Source organism: Podarcis bocagei, assembly GCF_964188305.1.
Source record: "Podarcis bocagei genome assembly, chromosome: 4".
Classification (NCBI taxonomy): Eukaryota; Metazoa; Chordata; class Lepidosauria; order Squamata; family Lacertidae; genus Podarcis; species Podarcis bocagei.
The window spans coordinates 66605061-66619731 of NC_138128.1; the positions used below are offsets into that span (position 1 = coordinate 66605061).

The 14671-nt window shown below is 40.8% G+C and overlaps 1 protein-coding gene across 3 annotated transcripts in view; it reads left to right on the top strand.

Moving 5' to 3' along the window:
• The window catches only part of PLCE1 (phospholipase C epsilon 1), a 135140-nt gene that overhangs the window by 20961 nt on the left and 99508 nt on the right, over positions 1-14671 (top strand). For all 3 annotated transcript variants that reach the window (XM_081189545.1, XM_081189544.1, XM_081189546.1), the window contains exon 2: positions 7989-9477. In XM_081189545.1, coding sequence (XP_081045671.1) covers positions 8524-9477 — 954 coding nt within the window. In that variant the 5' untranslated portion in view covers positions 7989-8523. The remainder of the gene's footprint in view (positions 1-7988; positions 9478-14671) is intronic.

The following is a 14671-nucleotide window of genomic DNA, read 5'->3' on the forward strand; positions in this document are numbered from 1 at the left end:
ATGCAAATGTTTGGAATAATAATACCTGTGGAATGTTGCACAGAGAGACCCATGTTTGCCTTGTAATGCAAGGGGCATTCACAGATGACACATGGGAAGCGGCATTTTTAATCTTCCCTGCCAACTGATTCTCCTTTGCAACACTTCCCTACCCAATTTCCCCCAGTCAGCCTTGAGATTTGCCTGAAGGGGAAATTAACTTGATACATCTATTGTAGAGAAGAATTAGTGGGAAGGGTAATCATTCCCTCCCTCCTGCCTTCTAATTTCCACCCAATCTTGGGAACTAGAGACCCAGGCTGATGCTAGTAAATACAGTGGTACCTCGGGTTACAAACACTTTGGATTACAAACTCCGCTAACCTGGAAGTACGGTAGTACCTTGGGTTGAGAACTTTGCCCCAGGATGAGAACAGAAATCGTTCGGCGGCAGCGGGAGGCCCCATTAGTGAAAGCGCGCCTCAGGTTAAGAACTGTTTCAGGTTAAGAACGGAACTCCAGAACGAATTAAGTTTGTAACCCGAAGTACCACTGTATGCAAAACAAACCAGCCCTCCTGTAACTACGGTAAATTCCTTGTTTTAGAAATTCTCTGTTGCTATAATTCTCAACTAGTTAGAAATAGGACTCTGCCCCTATTGTATATTAATTAATTTTGGGTATGGTTGAGACCTTGCTATTTCTTAAATAATAAAACTGTTTCCATTTTCTTCTTCATCCTCTCTTTAAGCCAAGTTTCAACTTTTATGTCATTGCCTCTCAGCCAATATTATTTTTACAATATTACCTAATTTTGTTATTGATTTGTTCAGCTGGTCACTTTATTGCCCGCTCTCAGCAGCTAATCAATATATTACTGAGACTGCCATTTCAAAAGCTGACGGAACTCTTAGTTCTTTGCTTGCAAGGAATTGTGATACAATTGTTTCTCACATAAAGTAGACATTGGCACTGACTGAAGATTCAGTTTGACTGTCACTTGAGAGGCCGACTGAATTTTGCTGTGAGAATTATTCTAAAAAATCTGTAGTGATGTCTACTGATCTATAGTGATTAACATCAGTGCCAAGTTACAGTCCTAATTAGAAAGCTGTGACATGTTTTTTTCTGAATAAATATTTTCACTGTAGCGCCGACTCCTCCTTTGTGTCTGGCTTGTATTATTAACCCCCCTGTCCCCTCCCTACAAGATTTATAGAGAGAAACCAATTCTCATCCCCAGTTGCCTAGACACCTTCCCTCTGCACTTCAGAAACCCCCAGCTCTCTCCAGCATTCTTTGCCCTTTGATTAATTTCCCCAGTCCCTTCTCGTATGCATTCTGGAAAATCTGGGAGGGGATAGCTGTGTTAGTTTGTTTAGAACAAAAACAAGAGTTCTATGGCAACTTGAAGGCTGGAAAAATCCAAAATGTCCAGAGCGTAGCTCACAGTGAGTGGTCTTTTCTTTGTGAAAAGTACAGTTACAAAACTGTTCTAAACATGGTGTTTTGTAATCATGTAGATGGGGCATAGTCCAAAAATGTCACCAGACTGTGGGCTTCTTTGTCTTGCTAGCTGCAGTCTAGGAACCGCTGAATGGTTGGTTGTTTCCCAGCTGCTTTTCCCCTCTCAAGGTACTCAACCTACCAGGTAGTAAAGTGGTTGTGAAGCAGAATTCCTATGAGAATTGTTTAGTGGAAGAACAGAATTCTGAGGACAGAATTCCAAAGGGGGGCTTTAGCTAGACTCTTGGGTGAAGAAAAAATGGTGACATTTTCGTGTATTGTCCTCAAAACTCCTGACATAGTAACACAGTATTAAAACAAGCATGAACCACTATGAAATGTCAGTGAAGAAACTAAATAACATGTATCGTTTATTCACAGCTTGTTCCTACAGTTGCAATTGAAATTATTCGACCCCCATTGCAAATTGGGTTTTTTAATCAAAATTTACAGACTTTCAGCTGTTTTTGTTGCATTGACAAGGTATGTTTCACTTTTGAACCGGAACTTACAAATTATTCCTCCGAATTCATTATATTGGATTAAAATGTAGGTCACTAACTTTTAAACTCTGTTATTAGCTGATATTTAGGGACAAGTATAAAATAATACGCTTGAAAACAAGGACATTTTTTTTAAATTAAGGAAAACTGTCTAATTATCCATATTGATGAGTAACCAGAAAATATCAGGCAGTAAGAATGGTTTTAAAAAAATAAAAATCCATTTTGACTGTTTTCCTGCTTTAATGTAACAGAGCTTTCAAATGATTTCACACTCTGAACGAGTCAGTTATTGAGGTGGGCTTCTTCCCAGAGACTGATGTAATTGGCAAAGCTAAAGTAAGCACCGTTCTTGTTTGCTGACCAAATATTATTTGTGGCATTCTAAATAGGGTTCCCATTAATACTAAAATACATGAAAAAAGCAGATTTTGACCATATTAAAAGGAATGAAGTTGTCTTTTATGTGCGTGACTCAGAAATTCAGCTGTACTTACTTTATAAATGAAGAAGAATGCTGTTGAATAAATATTCCGTAACAGATATTTAATCAGTTTTGAATATGCAGTAGGATGAGCTCTGCATAGATGCTTTGTGGGAATATGAAAATAGAGAATAAAAAATAAGAAGATCTCTTAGTCGGTAAATGGCTATCCATTTGCTCTTTTCTGGTGGGGATAATACTCCCTACTTGCTTGAGATGGAGTACTTCAGCGCTCTACAATGCGGTCAATTTAATTTGTAACAGAGACTGGAATCATCCTTGTAATATTATTTCTATTTTACCTTCAATAGACCAGGTGCAGCTGGGATAGGGAAACAAGAACAAGTAGACTGTAATAGATAGACAGCAATACCAGACCCCAAATAATAAGAGTTTTTTGCAGGCTAGACACAAAGGTGGACTTTGAGAGCTAAGCTCGCCCCCCCCCCCCCTGTTTAGTTTGAATTACTTCCATTGGGGATTTCATGACCCTTCAGCCCAAGAAACCGGGGAAGCCAGTTTCACATCTTTCTCCTGTTCTGCAGGTGACTGCAAGCTGACTATTTTTAAAGGTGATGGAGGTGATCTGCTGCCCGAACTGCTCATTAATCAGCATTCTTTATTATGACCAAGCTGTGGAAAAACCAAAGTGATGTTTTTTCCTGAGCAAGGACAGGCACAATCCAAAACATTATTCAGATTCTTTACACTTTATGGGTTGGATCCTGAGTAAAGTTAGTTGACATTAACTCCCACTGATTTCTAATTGATATATTCCCTGTTTAGGGAAGTTTTAAATATTTAATGCTGTATTGTTTTTAACACTTGATTGGAAGCTGCCCAGAGTGGCTGGGGAAACTCAGCTAGATGGGCGGGGTATAAATAATAAATTATTATTATTATTATTATTGTTGTTGTTGTTGTTGTTGTTGTTGTTATTGTTATTATTATTATTATTATTATTATTATTATTATTATTATTATTATTATTTATATATAAGTTAAACTAACATCATCTGGACTGAACCCAGTGAGTTTGGGTACTTATTCAGTGCTCTGCTTAAGTCCGAGTACTTCACTGTTCAATATGCAGCCATGCAAATAACTCTTCAACTCTATCAATAGACCCCTGACATTTAATACTTAGATTCTCTCTACCAAGATGCTAGCCTCTGGACTTTATAGCCTATCATTCCTTAACATGAGTCAGCTGATAGCCCCCCACCCTCCAGCTCCAGTTCTATTTTGGGGGTCAGAGTTTCCCTGCTGTTGCTCTCTATTATATTATCTACACACTTTGAAATCAATGGAAGATGTTGAGGATATTAACATCCTTCAGCAAAGACACCTAGAATGTAGTGCTTAGGTATAATAAGACCCAAAGTTCAGGTCAGGAGATCAGGGGAAAGCTTGTCTAAACAGGTATATGTTCAAGGGCCAGCAGAATGCCAGTGTAGATGGGCCCCCTCTTATTTCAGCCGGGAGAGCGTTCCGCAATATCGATGTGCAAAAGCCACAAACCAAGAAGCATTCAGCCATGGCAAAACTGCATAGGTTTCATTTGCAGTTCTTAATGCCATTACTGTGCAATGGAAAGGAAGTTGTTTTCTATTTTGGGTTGACAGAGAATGGCTTGCCTAAGGCCAGCGAGTTAGTTCAGCCTCTTACAGGGCAATCCTATGTATGTCTACATACAAGTAAGTTCCAATGTGGTAAATGGGACTCGCAATCTAAACTTGAAATCTAAACCTCTAAGTAAGCAAAACAAAACAACTCACCACCTAAGTAAGCAAAACAAAACAACTCATCATTGATGGGGTGTTTGTGTCAATTGTGTTGACAACCGTAATCTAGTTCTGCCCAATTTCAGTAAACATGCTGGTCAGGTTATGTGACCTGGTTGTTTCACACATTGATGCATGGAGAGCTTCTTTTAAAGTACAATAAGTTGGGCAACAAGCTTTCCAAGCTGTAGCTGTCCCCACTTTCCCCATCCTGAGAAAAGTGTCGTCATATTCACAGCTGCTACACCCCAGCATGGGCGTAATCTTACTCCAATAGCTTTCCTGTTTTCCCCTTCTTTCAAACAGCATGTGCAGCACATGCCACCCCAAAAGCACTTTCCTTGATTTATTTGCACCTTTAATTCAATTCAATTTTAGAAATGCCATATTGAATATTACTCTAGATATTTTAAATTCACTTTATGGCTGTATGTTATAATTTTCATTGTAAAGAGTAACATTTTGTGACCATGAATACTGACAGTTTGCCATGATGTATCATTTTATATTGTTTCTGCTGTTTGACCTCTGATCTAATGTGATTTATCCGTGCTGAATCTGTTTCCTCTCAGTCTTTTTTGCTTTGCTGATGGCATGGAGCACGTTACATTTCTCTGATGTATCAAAATTAGCCCTTTTGTTATTTACTGGATTAGTGATGGTATTAATGAAAGTAACCTTTTCCTGCACATTGCCTCACATTCATTTCCCTTGTACTAACGGGATATTGTGCTTTCAGCTCTAAACAAATCCAGATTATATCTTCTGAATCTTTCATTGTGAAATTATGGGGCTTGATTCAGGCCATGGTGGGTGCAGTACTTGCAGGTGGAGCATAAGACATAACAGAGGCAGTTCTCCCTTACATCCTTTGTGAGCAGACATTTAATGCACCTGATGTTTAGGTGTGATGGCAAGTCTCCATGCTTTGCATTTGTTGCGTGAGCAGAGGTGGCTGATTCCTCACAGTGGCTTGGTTGGGGAAGAAAGAGAGCTTTGTTGTACATACCCTGTGTTTGTTGTACATACCTAGTGATCCCTCTGTATGTAGTTACTGCAGTGTAGAGGACTGAGTCCTTGGGAAAGTTAGTAGCAGGTACTGCACTAAAATAGATGTTGATATCCATGTGAAAGAGATAGACAGAGGCATGTCCATGCCTTTATCAAAAGGGTTGTTATGTAGCTCCAAGTTCCATTAGTGCAAACCTCCTTTTTGTGCTTATGACAGTTATAATATAAGTAGTTTAAAATGTTAATAATGCTTAAAAAAAGAAAATCAGGATTCTAATATAAAATCAGGATTCTAACTGATAGTGATTAGGACTGCAGAGCCAGAGTACGGTATTTATTTGAGATTAATTAACACAGGCTGTGATATATGTGAGGGACACGGGTGGCGCTGTGGTCTAAACCACTGAACCTAGGGCTTGCCGATCAGAAGGTTGGTGGTTTGAATCCCCACAACGGGGTGAGCTCCCGTTGCTCGGTCCCAGCTAGCAAACCTGCCAACCCTAGCAGTTTGAAAGCATGTCAAAGTACAAGTAGATAAATAGGTACCGCTCCAACGGGAAGGTAAATAGGTACCGCTCCGACGCTGCTTTGGTTTTGCTAGAAGCGGCTTTGTCATGCTGGCCACAAGACCTGGAAAAACTGTCTGCGGACAAATGTCGGCTCCCTTGGCCAGTAAAGTGAGATGAGTGCTGCAACTCCAGAGTCATTCACGACTTGACTTAACTGTCAGGGGTCCTTTTACCTTTTATGATATATGTGTAGCAAAACATTCCATTTATGTTGGTAGAGATCTGTATGTGTACTAAATGCAGACCAGATTCTCCCAACCTTTATGTCTGTTCAATATAATACTTATTTTGATTTGGCTTGGCTCATGGTTTCACCTCTCTAGTGATTACCATGATCGGGGGGGGGGGAATCAAACCAATGCATTAATTCGGTAGAATATCATTGTTGCTTTGCACATAGAAAGCTGGCTTGATTACCGTAAATAAACAAAGTAATAGAGAGCATCTGGTTTTCCTCTTGTTTCTCATTACAATCTGACACAAACTCTTCTAGTCTGTTGACAAAACTAGATTTAGCTTCTATGGTTGCTGTTTACAAAGCAAACATTCATGCCCCACCCTGGTTTTATATTGATCTTTAGGCAAGTGATCAATTTGATCCAGTCTTCTGTCCATACCTGGTAGTGTTTGCTCTCTGCTTTGCATTCCAGCCCTTAAAATAACAACCTCTGTCCAACTATGAGAGCTTGAGGCAGCTGAGAAGTGGCCAGTGTCTGGTCTGAGTTAAATCCAAGCAGACAGCAAGTAAGAAAAGGATCTTTGATAGCTCCATGAGAGGACAGTGCCGGCCAAAGCATTCTCTTCCTGGGGCAGCTACAATAAATGTATCCGAAGGCCTTGGAGGAGCTGGCTGGATGGCTAAAGGACTCTCACCTTATTTTGTAGTCTTAGGCTTCTGTGAATTGTTTGATAGAAGTAATGAAAAAGTTTAATCTGCCATGAGTCCTGCAGTGCTGTCAGGATTGGGATCGGGCTTGGATTGGCAGGCTTTGATGCAAAAGGAAAAGGATGAAACAGAGCAGGACCCTGAATGGTGGGAACTTTGAGTTGGAGGAGGGGATAATCTCACCTGTTCAACCCAAGTTCAGCCAAAGGGCAGCAGGGATTCTGGGTCTGCCCTCGCAGCTTTCCTGTGGAGTGGAGAGCCATTGGGAAGGATGTTGCTGGACTGCAACTCCCACCATGCCTAAGTGTTGGCCATGCTGTCTGGACCTGATATGAACAACACCTGAAGGCTAACCATTTCTGGTTTAGATGGTGAAAGATGTTGCTTTTTAATCCAAACGTCCCATCTGCTGACAGAGTTTTGGATAATGCTGTTTTAATTCCCATTTTGTTTCCTCCACACTTGTCTCAGAAATATATTGTAGAGAAGGGTTTCCTAAAATGGAAGGCTTTGAGGGGAGGGAGATATGGTTGGTGGAAAGTAGAAGGTCTTGGCTACCTTGTGGGACTGCAAATTTTAAAAAAGGTAAAGGACCCCTGACAGTTAAGTCTAGTCGCAGACGACTCTGGGGTTGTGGCGCTCATCTCACTTTCAGGCTGAGGGAGCCGGCGTTTGTCTGCAGACAGTTTTTCTGGGTCATGTGGCCAGCATGACTAAGCCGCTTCTGGCTCAATGGAACACCGACACCAGAGCAGTGCACAGAAACACTGTCTATGCTGTTTACCTTCCCGCCGGAGCGGTACCTATTTATCTACTTGCACTTTTTGGTGTGCTTTCGAACTGCTAGGTTGGCAGAAGCTGGGGCCGAGCAATGGGAGCTCACTCCATCATGGGGATTCGAACTGCCAACCTTCTGATCGGCAAGCCCAAGAGGCTCAGTGGTTTAGACCACAGCACCACCCGCATCCCTCCCTGCAAATTTAGCTGCAAATAAATGGATGGGATGGTGCCTGATCAGATTCTGTCTGAAGAGGTAAGGTTGGGGTGGTAGATTGCATGTCTGTTTATCCCACATATTCTGAATCTCTCAAAGGAAGCTTGGAGGGAAAACTTCAGCTATAAACAAAAGCACAATGGAATATATTCTTAAGGATGCTCTGCATTTCCATTAAACATCTGTTAATACACTTCATACTCTTTCGTTATGGATATGCAGGTTACACCTGGCACTGTGTATTAAATATGGTTTTGTTTTTTGTTTTGCAGGCTACTGATTAACTGGAAGTTCCGTGGCCTAAGGAACAATTAATTACATCTCCCCAACTTACTCTTCCAAGGCATGTAGCAAGAAACAAGGTGGGGTATAGGTATATCCTATGATGGAAGTGTTTGCTTGTGAGAGAAGAAAACTGTGCTATTACAAACAAATACTCAAGCATTATGTGGCAATCCACCATAAACAGCATTCTGAAGGCCATTAATAATACAGCTGTGTTGTATGCTGTGAAGATATAGCAGTGTTTTGCTTTTCTTTCAGTGCTATGATGTAATTCATAGTATTTGAGGGAAAGCAGGGTAGTGTCTGAAGCCTGTGTTTCAAGATGCTCTCTGAAGAGAGACAGCAGTGTCTGCATTTGGTCTTTGGCAGAGTTTTCAGTCCACCAGAAAGGAAATGGCGATAAAGATAAAGCACCCTAGATGCCAGTTATGAAAGTACAAAGAAATTGGATGCACACAACTCTCTCTTCCAAAAACGTGAAGAAAAGCTGTTCAGTGTTTTTATTTACCACATGAGAAAGAAATGACTGATAGCAGAAAACCCTGGGAGAGAGGCATATGTATCCCTGCTTCTGTGGAGTTTCTTAATATAAATTATGACATTATACAGAAAAGCTACAAAAACAACACTATACATAACCACTTATATAAAGCATGTGACTCTTTTGCAAATAAAGACAAATGTTTAGAAACTGGAATTCCTTCTTCACTGGAAAGAACTGTGTATGCTGAAATTCAGTTACAAATGGATGGATCTCAAGTTGAGTTGAAGCCACTAAGAAGCCAGTCCTCAGTAAATAAAAATGAAAATGAAACTGAGAGTGCTGATTTCAAGTATGTTAAAGAGAGAAAGAACATCTCAAAAAGTTTGTGTACCTTGCACAACAGCTTCATTTGGAACGAATGCTTACAGCCAGTACAGGCATATAATGATTGCACCAATATTTCTGCAGCTTGCACTTGTAAAACAGTGGAACTACCAGCTACCTGTGGGAATAAAACTGGACAACAGTTGTGTGATTCCTATGGCACTACAGTGGATAACTATTTGTATTTGGAAAGAACAACCCCAAAACTCAACATGGCATGCTCAGGTCACAATTTTTCTAGCGGTAATATTACTGGAAGACTGCCTTCAAAGCCCAGTTTGAGCCATTATCAAAACTGCAACGAAGGCCACGGAGAAGAAATGGATGAAGATTCTTTTCGTACTAAGAAAGAGCGCTCCACTTTATTAGTCAGAAGATTTTGCAAAAATGATAAGGAGGTTAAGAAATCGGTCTATACTGGAACAAGAGCTATTGTTAAAACTTTACCGTCGGGGCACATAGGAGCTGTCGCTTGGAGTTGTCTTGACCGGAAGAGAACCCACGATGAATTAAGGCACTCTAGGATTATATCAGAAGAATTAATTGCCTTTCAGATTTCAGTGAGCCAAGCGTTAAGTTCTTGCCTTCTGCAGTCCATATGGCATGGGGTAAGTGTCTTTTTATAACTTTCAGATGCCTTTCTAAACTTAGTGCTTGAGCGAGAGCAGCTGGTTGGGTGCTTCTGTAGAGCCATCTTCATGATGATGCTGTTGCTTCTATGTACCTGGACAGTGCCAGGAGTGGGTCGGGGTTCTGGTGAGATTGGAATTGGAGGGGTGCACCAGTGGAACCAATGCAGCACTTCTGCCAGGGTACCCATGCAGTCCTCCCCCTCCCCACCACTATCCAGGCATCCTCCTCCTGACAGGTGTTAGGAGGACAGCTTTGCACCATCCCCCCCCAAAAAAATGCCTGTCACATCTGTGCTTGAGAAATTCAAGACTGAAAAATCACATTATGTTTAATGATCTAGTTTGCCTCTAAATTAAAGCAAGAAATTACAATCCATCTCTATCAGTTCTTTTAAAATAAATGTGGCAAGAGCTTTAATACTTAAACATTTATTTTCTTCGTGTGTGTGGATAAAGTATATATTGCTATCAAAACCATCTAGAGTTGACGGCTCTGCTTAAGTGTGTGGTGCATGTTGTTGGATAGTAACTATCTCTACTATTCTCAGCAAGAAACCACAACTTCAGATTATGGTTTGTTGGCAGGAAGCATGCCATAGTTAAGCTGCAGGCAGCCTTTACATACAATGCTAAGCCATGGTTTAATAAACCATAGCTTAATAAACCATTGTTTAGAATTATGTGTGAACCAGGCTGTGAGAACAGAATGCTGGACTAAATAGGACTTTAGTCAGATTGATCCAGGTACTTCCTGTGCTCTTATTTGCTTCTTCTGTCTTCTTGAGACCGAGAACAAGACTAAATTATTATTGCCTTACTTTATGTGCATTTATATATGAGGGACTGATTTGGTGAGAACTTGCCTTGAGACAAATGGGAGATTTTATGGGCATTAGCTTTTCCAGTTGTGTGATTCTGTGAAAATACATTTATCTGTATGTTAATTCTGGTTCTGACTGCCTGACTGGCACATTTTCATTATAGGAAAATACTTCATTTTCAAATCTTGTTATAAACCATGTTTGTGACCAGATTCAAATAGATTACTTTTATGCCTTTAAAAAAATAATTAAAAAATGCATGCTTAAAAAAAATCTTTATTTCTTAGTGGCTGAAGACATTGACATCAAAATTTAGTTTTAGTAATTGAGTACTTGGAGGCAATGTCATATGCAATAACATTGATATAATCTTTCTACATGGGCAGGGGAAGTGCATACTAATAGTTGTAAAATGCAGAGCAAGCTTATTTTGCCACAAATGCAAATATTAGTTAACACACATGGCAGCTGCCCTATTTGTGTACACATGGTTTTTCCTATATTGAGATGATGGCAGTCAAAAGGCTGGTCTGATATTCTGCTATTGCTGATATGGTTTTTATGATGCTAATTCTGTTTGGTTAACTTTAGTTGTGGTTTATGTTTTTTCTCATTAACACAGCTTGCATTTTAATTAATTGTAGAAAGGTAGGTTATTATCATTGAAAGACAGAAAACGAATAAAGCTTCTGAGAGAGTTAACTCAAAGGTTAAAAGATGAAAATATTCAAGCTATTACCTAGGTGTGAAGAAAGACCACAGACTGCCTGACTGAGTAATCAACGCTTAAACAGTCTTTTTCTGCTCTCCTACATAGCCTGTCTTGCAAGCCTCACTTGCTTAGTATTTCAGGTTGTATATGTGGTATATTTTAAAAACTGGCTTGGCTTGTAATTGTTCTTTCAACTCCTTTTCACTCAAAACACCTTTCCTTCAAGCACAGACCCCTGACACCAACACTGGGCACTTCTGTCCTCATCTCCCTCTGGGGATGTTTCTTTGGCAGAAATAATTATTTATGGTACGGTAACTATTTAAGAACTTCCCATATGGTATGCTGAGTTGACTTGCACAATACTGTACACTACTCAGCTACAGCTTGCGGTTAGTGGGAAAAGAGCTTAACCATGACTCCTGGTTTAAAAGAGTTAAAATTATAATTATAATTATTTATTGAATTTATATACTGCCCTCTACCCAGAGGTCTCGGGGCGGTTCACAGAATAAAATCCAAAATATAAAACCACAAAATACATAATCAAAATAACAACCCAATAACACCCACCCCCTTTTAAAGGGCAATATTAAAAGTTGACCTTTCCATCCCCTTCCCTTTTCCTCCTTCTTGTATGTGGTATGACCAGTGCTTTTTTTCTAGAAAAATAGATGCCAGTACTCACCATGTAGTTGTTACAGTAAGTGCCACACCCTTTGTCAACAACAAAAAGAGGTGCTGGTACTGCATGCTCTTGAGTACTCCATGGAAAAAAGCACTGGGTATGACTACATACACTGATATAGTTTCAAGTGCTATATGAATAAAAAATTAATTGTCATAATAATCAAATGATTAGTAGTCAAATGATTCCTGTGGATATAAAAAAATCCGTTGCTAGCATTAATATATCATGTGCCCTATCTATCTATCTATCTATCTATCTATCTATCTATCTATCTATAGCTATCTTGTCTATCTGTCTCTGTCTATCTATCTATCTATAATATAAAATCTCTTTTTTAAAAAAGTGTTTTTTGATGGTGAGATTTTTTGCTCTGAAGCTCCGCCGTAATGAGTTTAACATCCATATTAGGAGTTAAAGGCCATACTCATCTGACTTGTTCTAAGCTCCATCAAGATGCCAAAAGCAGTGTCCGAAGAGTGCCAAACTTAGCAGAGATTTAAGGGAAATTCCACATGATTGTGACTCAGTGAATCCAAGGCAGGGAAGTGTGGTGGGTGGGTGGGTTGGTGCAGCGCCCTCATCAATGTCCAAACCCCATCAGTTTAATTCAGCAGCATGGAATTGATTTTGCCAGCTGCTTTCAAAAACTATTAAATGAGCAAGTTATAAATAAATAAATAAAGCAAGGTAGCCATTGAAACACCTGATAAAAGAGGGCAGTCTTCTTTAAACTAAGTAAAGTGGCAGGGTGGCAGAAACCTTCCTTTTCATTTCTGTTATTTAAAAGAGAGAATAATGGAATAAAACACAGGGGTTAGAAACAATTTATTCCAGTCACAGGTTGCAAAGGGAGTTGCAGATGTGGGAATCATCCAAATGCCTTAATCAGTGACCAAACTTTCAAGGCCGTCACAGTTTGGTTTCTTTTTCAGCTTGCTGCTCAGCGATGCCTGTAGCATTTATTTTTTAAACCAAATTTATATGCCACTTGATTGTAGTAAAACCTCTAAGCCGCATCATGCTCTGCTATTGCAGAGTAATACAATTGGTCTGCAATAGACTAAAACATAGAACAGGGTTGTAGCATGGCTATCTCTTAAGTTTAACCAGCTAATTCATCGTTCTCTCTTATAGTATTTCAGTTAGCTGTGTGTACCCTCAGTGGAACATAGAGCTTCCTTAAGCAGGAGTGGCTTTTGAGCTGAGTGCTGTCTTGCTTCAACTCTCCAAGGGCCATGTGATAAAGTGGGCGTGGCCAAGTTGGGGAAGTGGGTGTGGCCAAAGCAGGAAATTTAATACCTTTCCTACAACTGCCACAAAGTATATTTATACCAGATGGGTGGGGTATAAATAATAAATTATTATTATTATTATTATACTTTACTTCTTCCTTCTTCTTTATATTGATTTTACTTCTTTATCCCAAATCATTGTGCTCATTTATTCAGTTAACTCCCCCAATTCATTCCATTCAATCCACAAATGAACCCCTCCCTTCATTAAGCCCTATAGTATTTTTAACTATTTCCCCATATATATTCCTTCAAAGACCTTCAAAGTTCCTTTCTTCCCACCCAAAATATCTTCAGATGCATTCAGTTTTCTCACCAATGGGTGCTGATGAATTCATTACCTTGATCCATTTCACTGTAGCTGCATGGTTTCTTCCCCTTTGATGATTTGGATGATATTCAGAATCAGGATGCCCCCCCCCCGCAAAGCTGGATCCCCATCCTGGTCCATCCCATGTGAGTCAGGGGACACCAGAGCCTCTCCCGAGCTCCAAGGAGAGACACATCTGCAAACCCAGAGACTTCACAGGTGGAAACTACATTACCCTGAAGGAGCCAACTGCTACAGTGGTAGGCACCAACCCTTTAACTGGCTAGGAGACAGCCTCAGAGGCTGCTGATTCTGGTAAGCACCTACCTATAAAATTCACCCACTTGCTCTAGGATCTTGCTGAGACTACATGAGGCTTCAACTCCAGGAGCAATACTGGTGGTCCTGAACCCACACCTTGGACTACCTTCAAGGTGCATTTGTCTTTGGAATCAGGAGTTGATCTTCCTTTGCTTGGACCATCACTCCTCCTTAGTGATGGGCATCTCTGTGGATCGCAAAAGTTTCAGGGGGGTGAAGATGGATCCTGTTCAGGATGAGTGAACTGGCTATCCCTACAACCTTAAGGTAAAGGTAAAGGGACCCCTGACCATTAGGTCCAGTCGTGACCAACTCTGGGGTTGCGGCGCTCATCTCGCTTTATTGGCCGAGGGAGCCGGCGTACAGCTTCTGAGTCATGTGGCCAGCATGACTAAGCCGCTTCTGGCGAACCAGAGCAGTGCACGGAAATGACGTTTACCTTCCCGCCGGAGTGGTACCTATTTATCTACTTGCACTTCGTGCTTTCGAACTGCTAGGTTGGCAGGAGCAGGGACTGAGCAACGGGAGCTCACCCCGTCACGGGGATTCGAACCGCCGACCTTCTGATTGGCAAGTCGTAGGCTCTGTGGTTTAAGCCACAGCGCCACACGCGTCCCTCCCTACAACCTTACTGGGGCCTAATTAAGTGCTTTTTTACAGGTTATTTACAGGCCCAGAAAGTGTCAAACAGCATTAGGTAGCAGAGACCTCAATCATCTCAAAGTGCAGCTTGGGGGGCAGGGCATGTGCTCAGATGTTGCCCCAAAGGCTCTGATACATATGATTTGTAAGTCACCGCACATAGGGGAAGGGGAGCCCTTGACACACATCCCTCCAGTCTGTCTGGAGGTAAGGCTCTCCCATCATCCTCCGATTCTGAGGTTGACTCCCCTATAGCTTCTCCTGTCCCACAGCCATGCAGGAGCATGGTGACTACCAAATCTGCTATGGACCATTTATGGAGGGTTGTCTAGGAGCTGCCCAGGGTCCTGATTGCCTTGCTTTCCATGACTCAGGTAACTA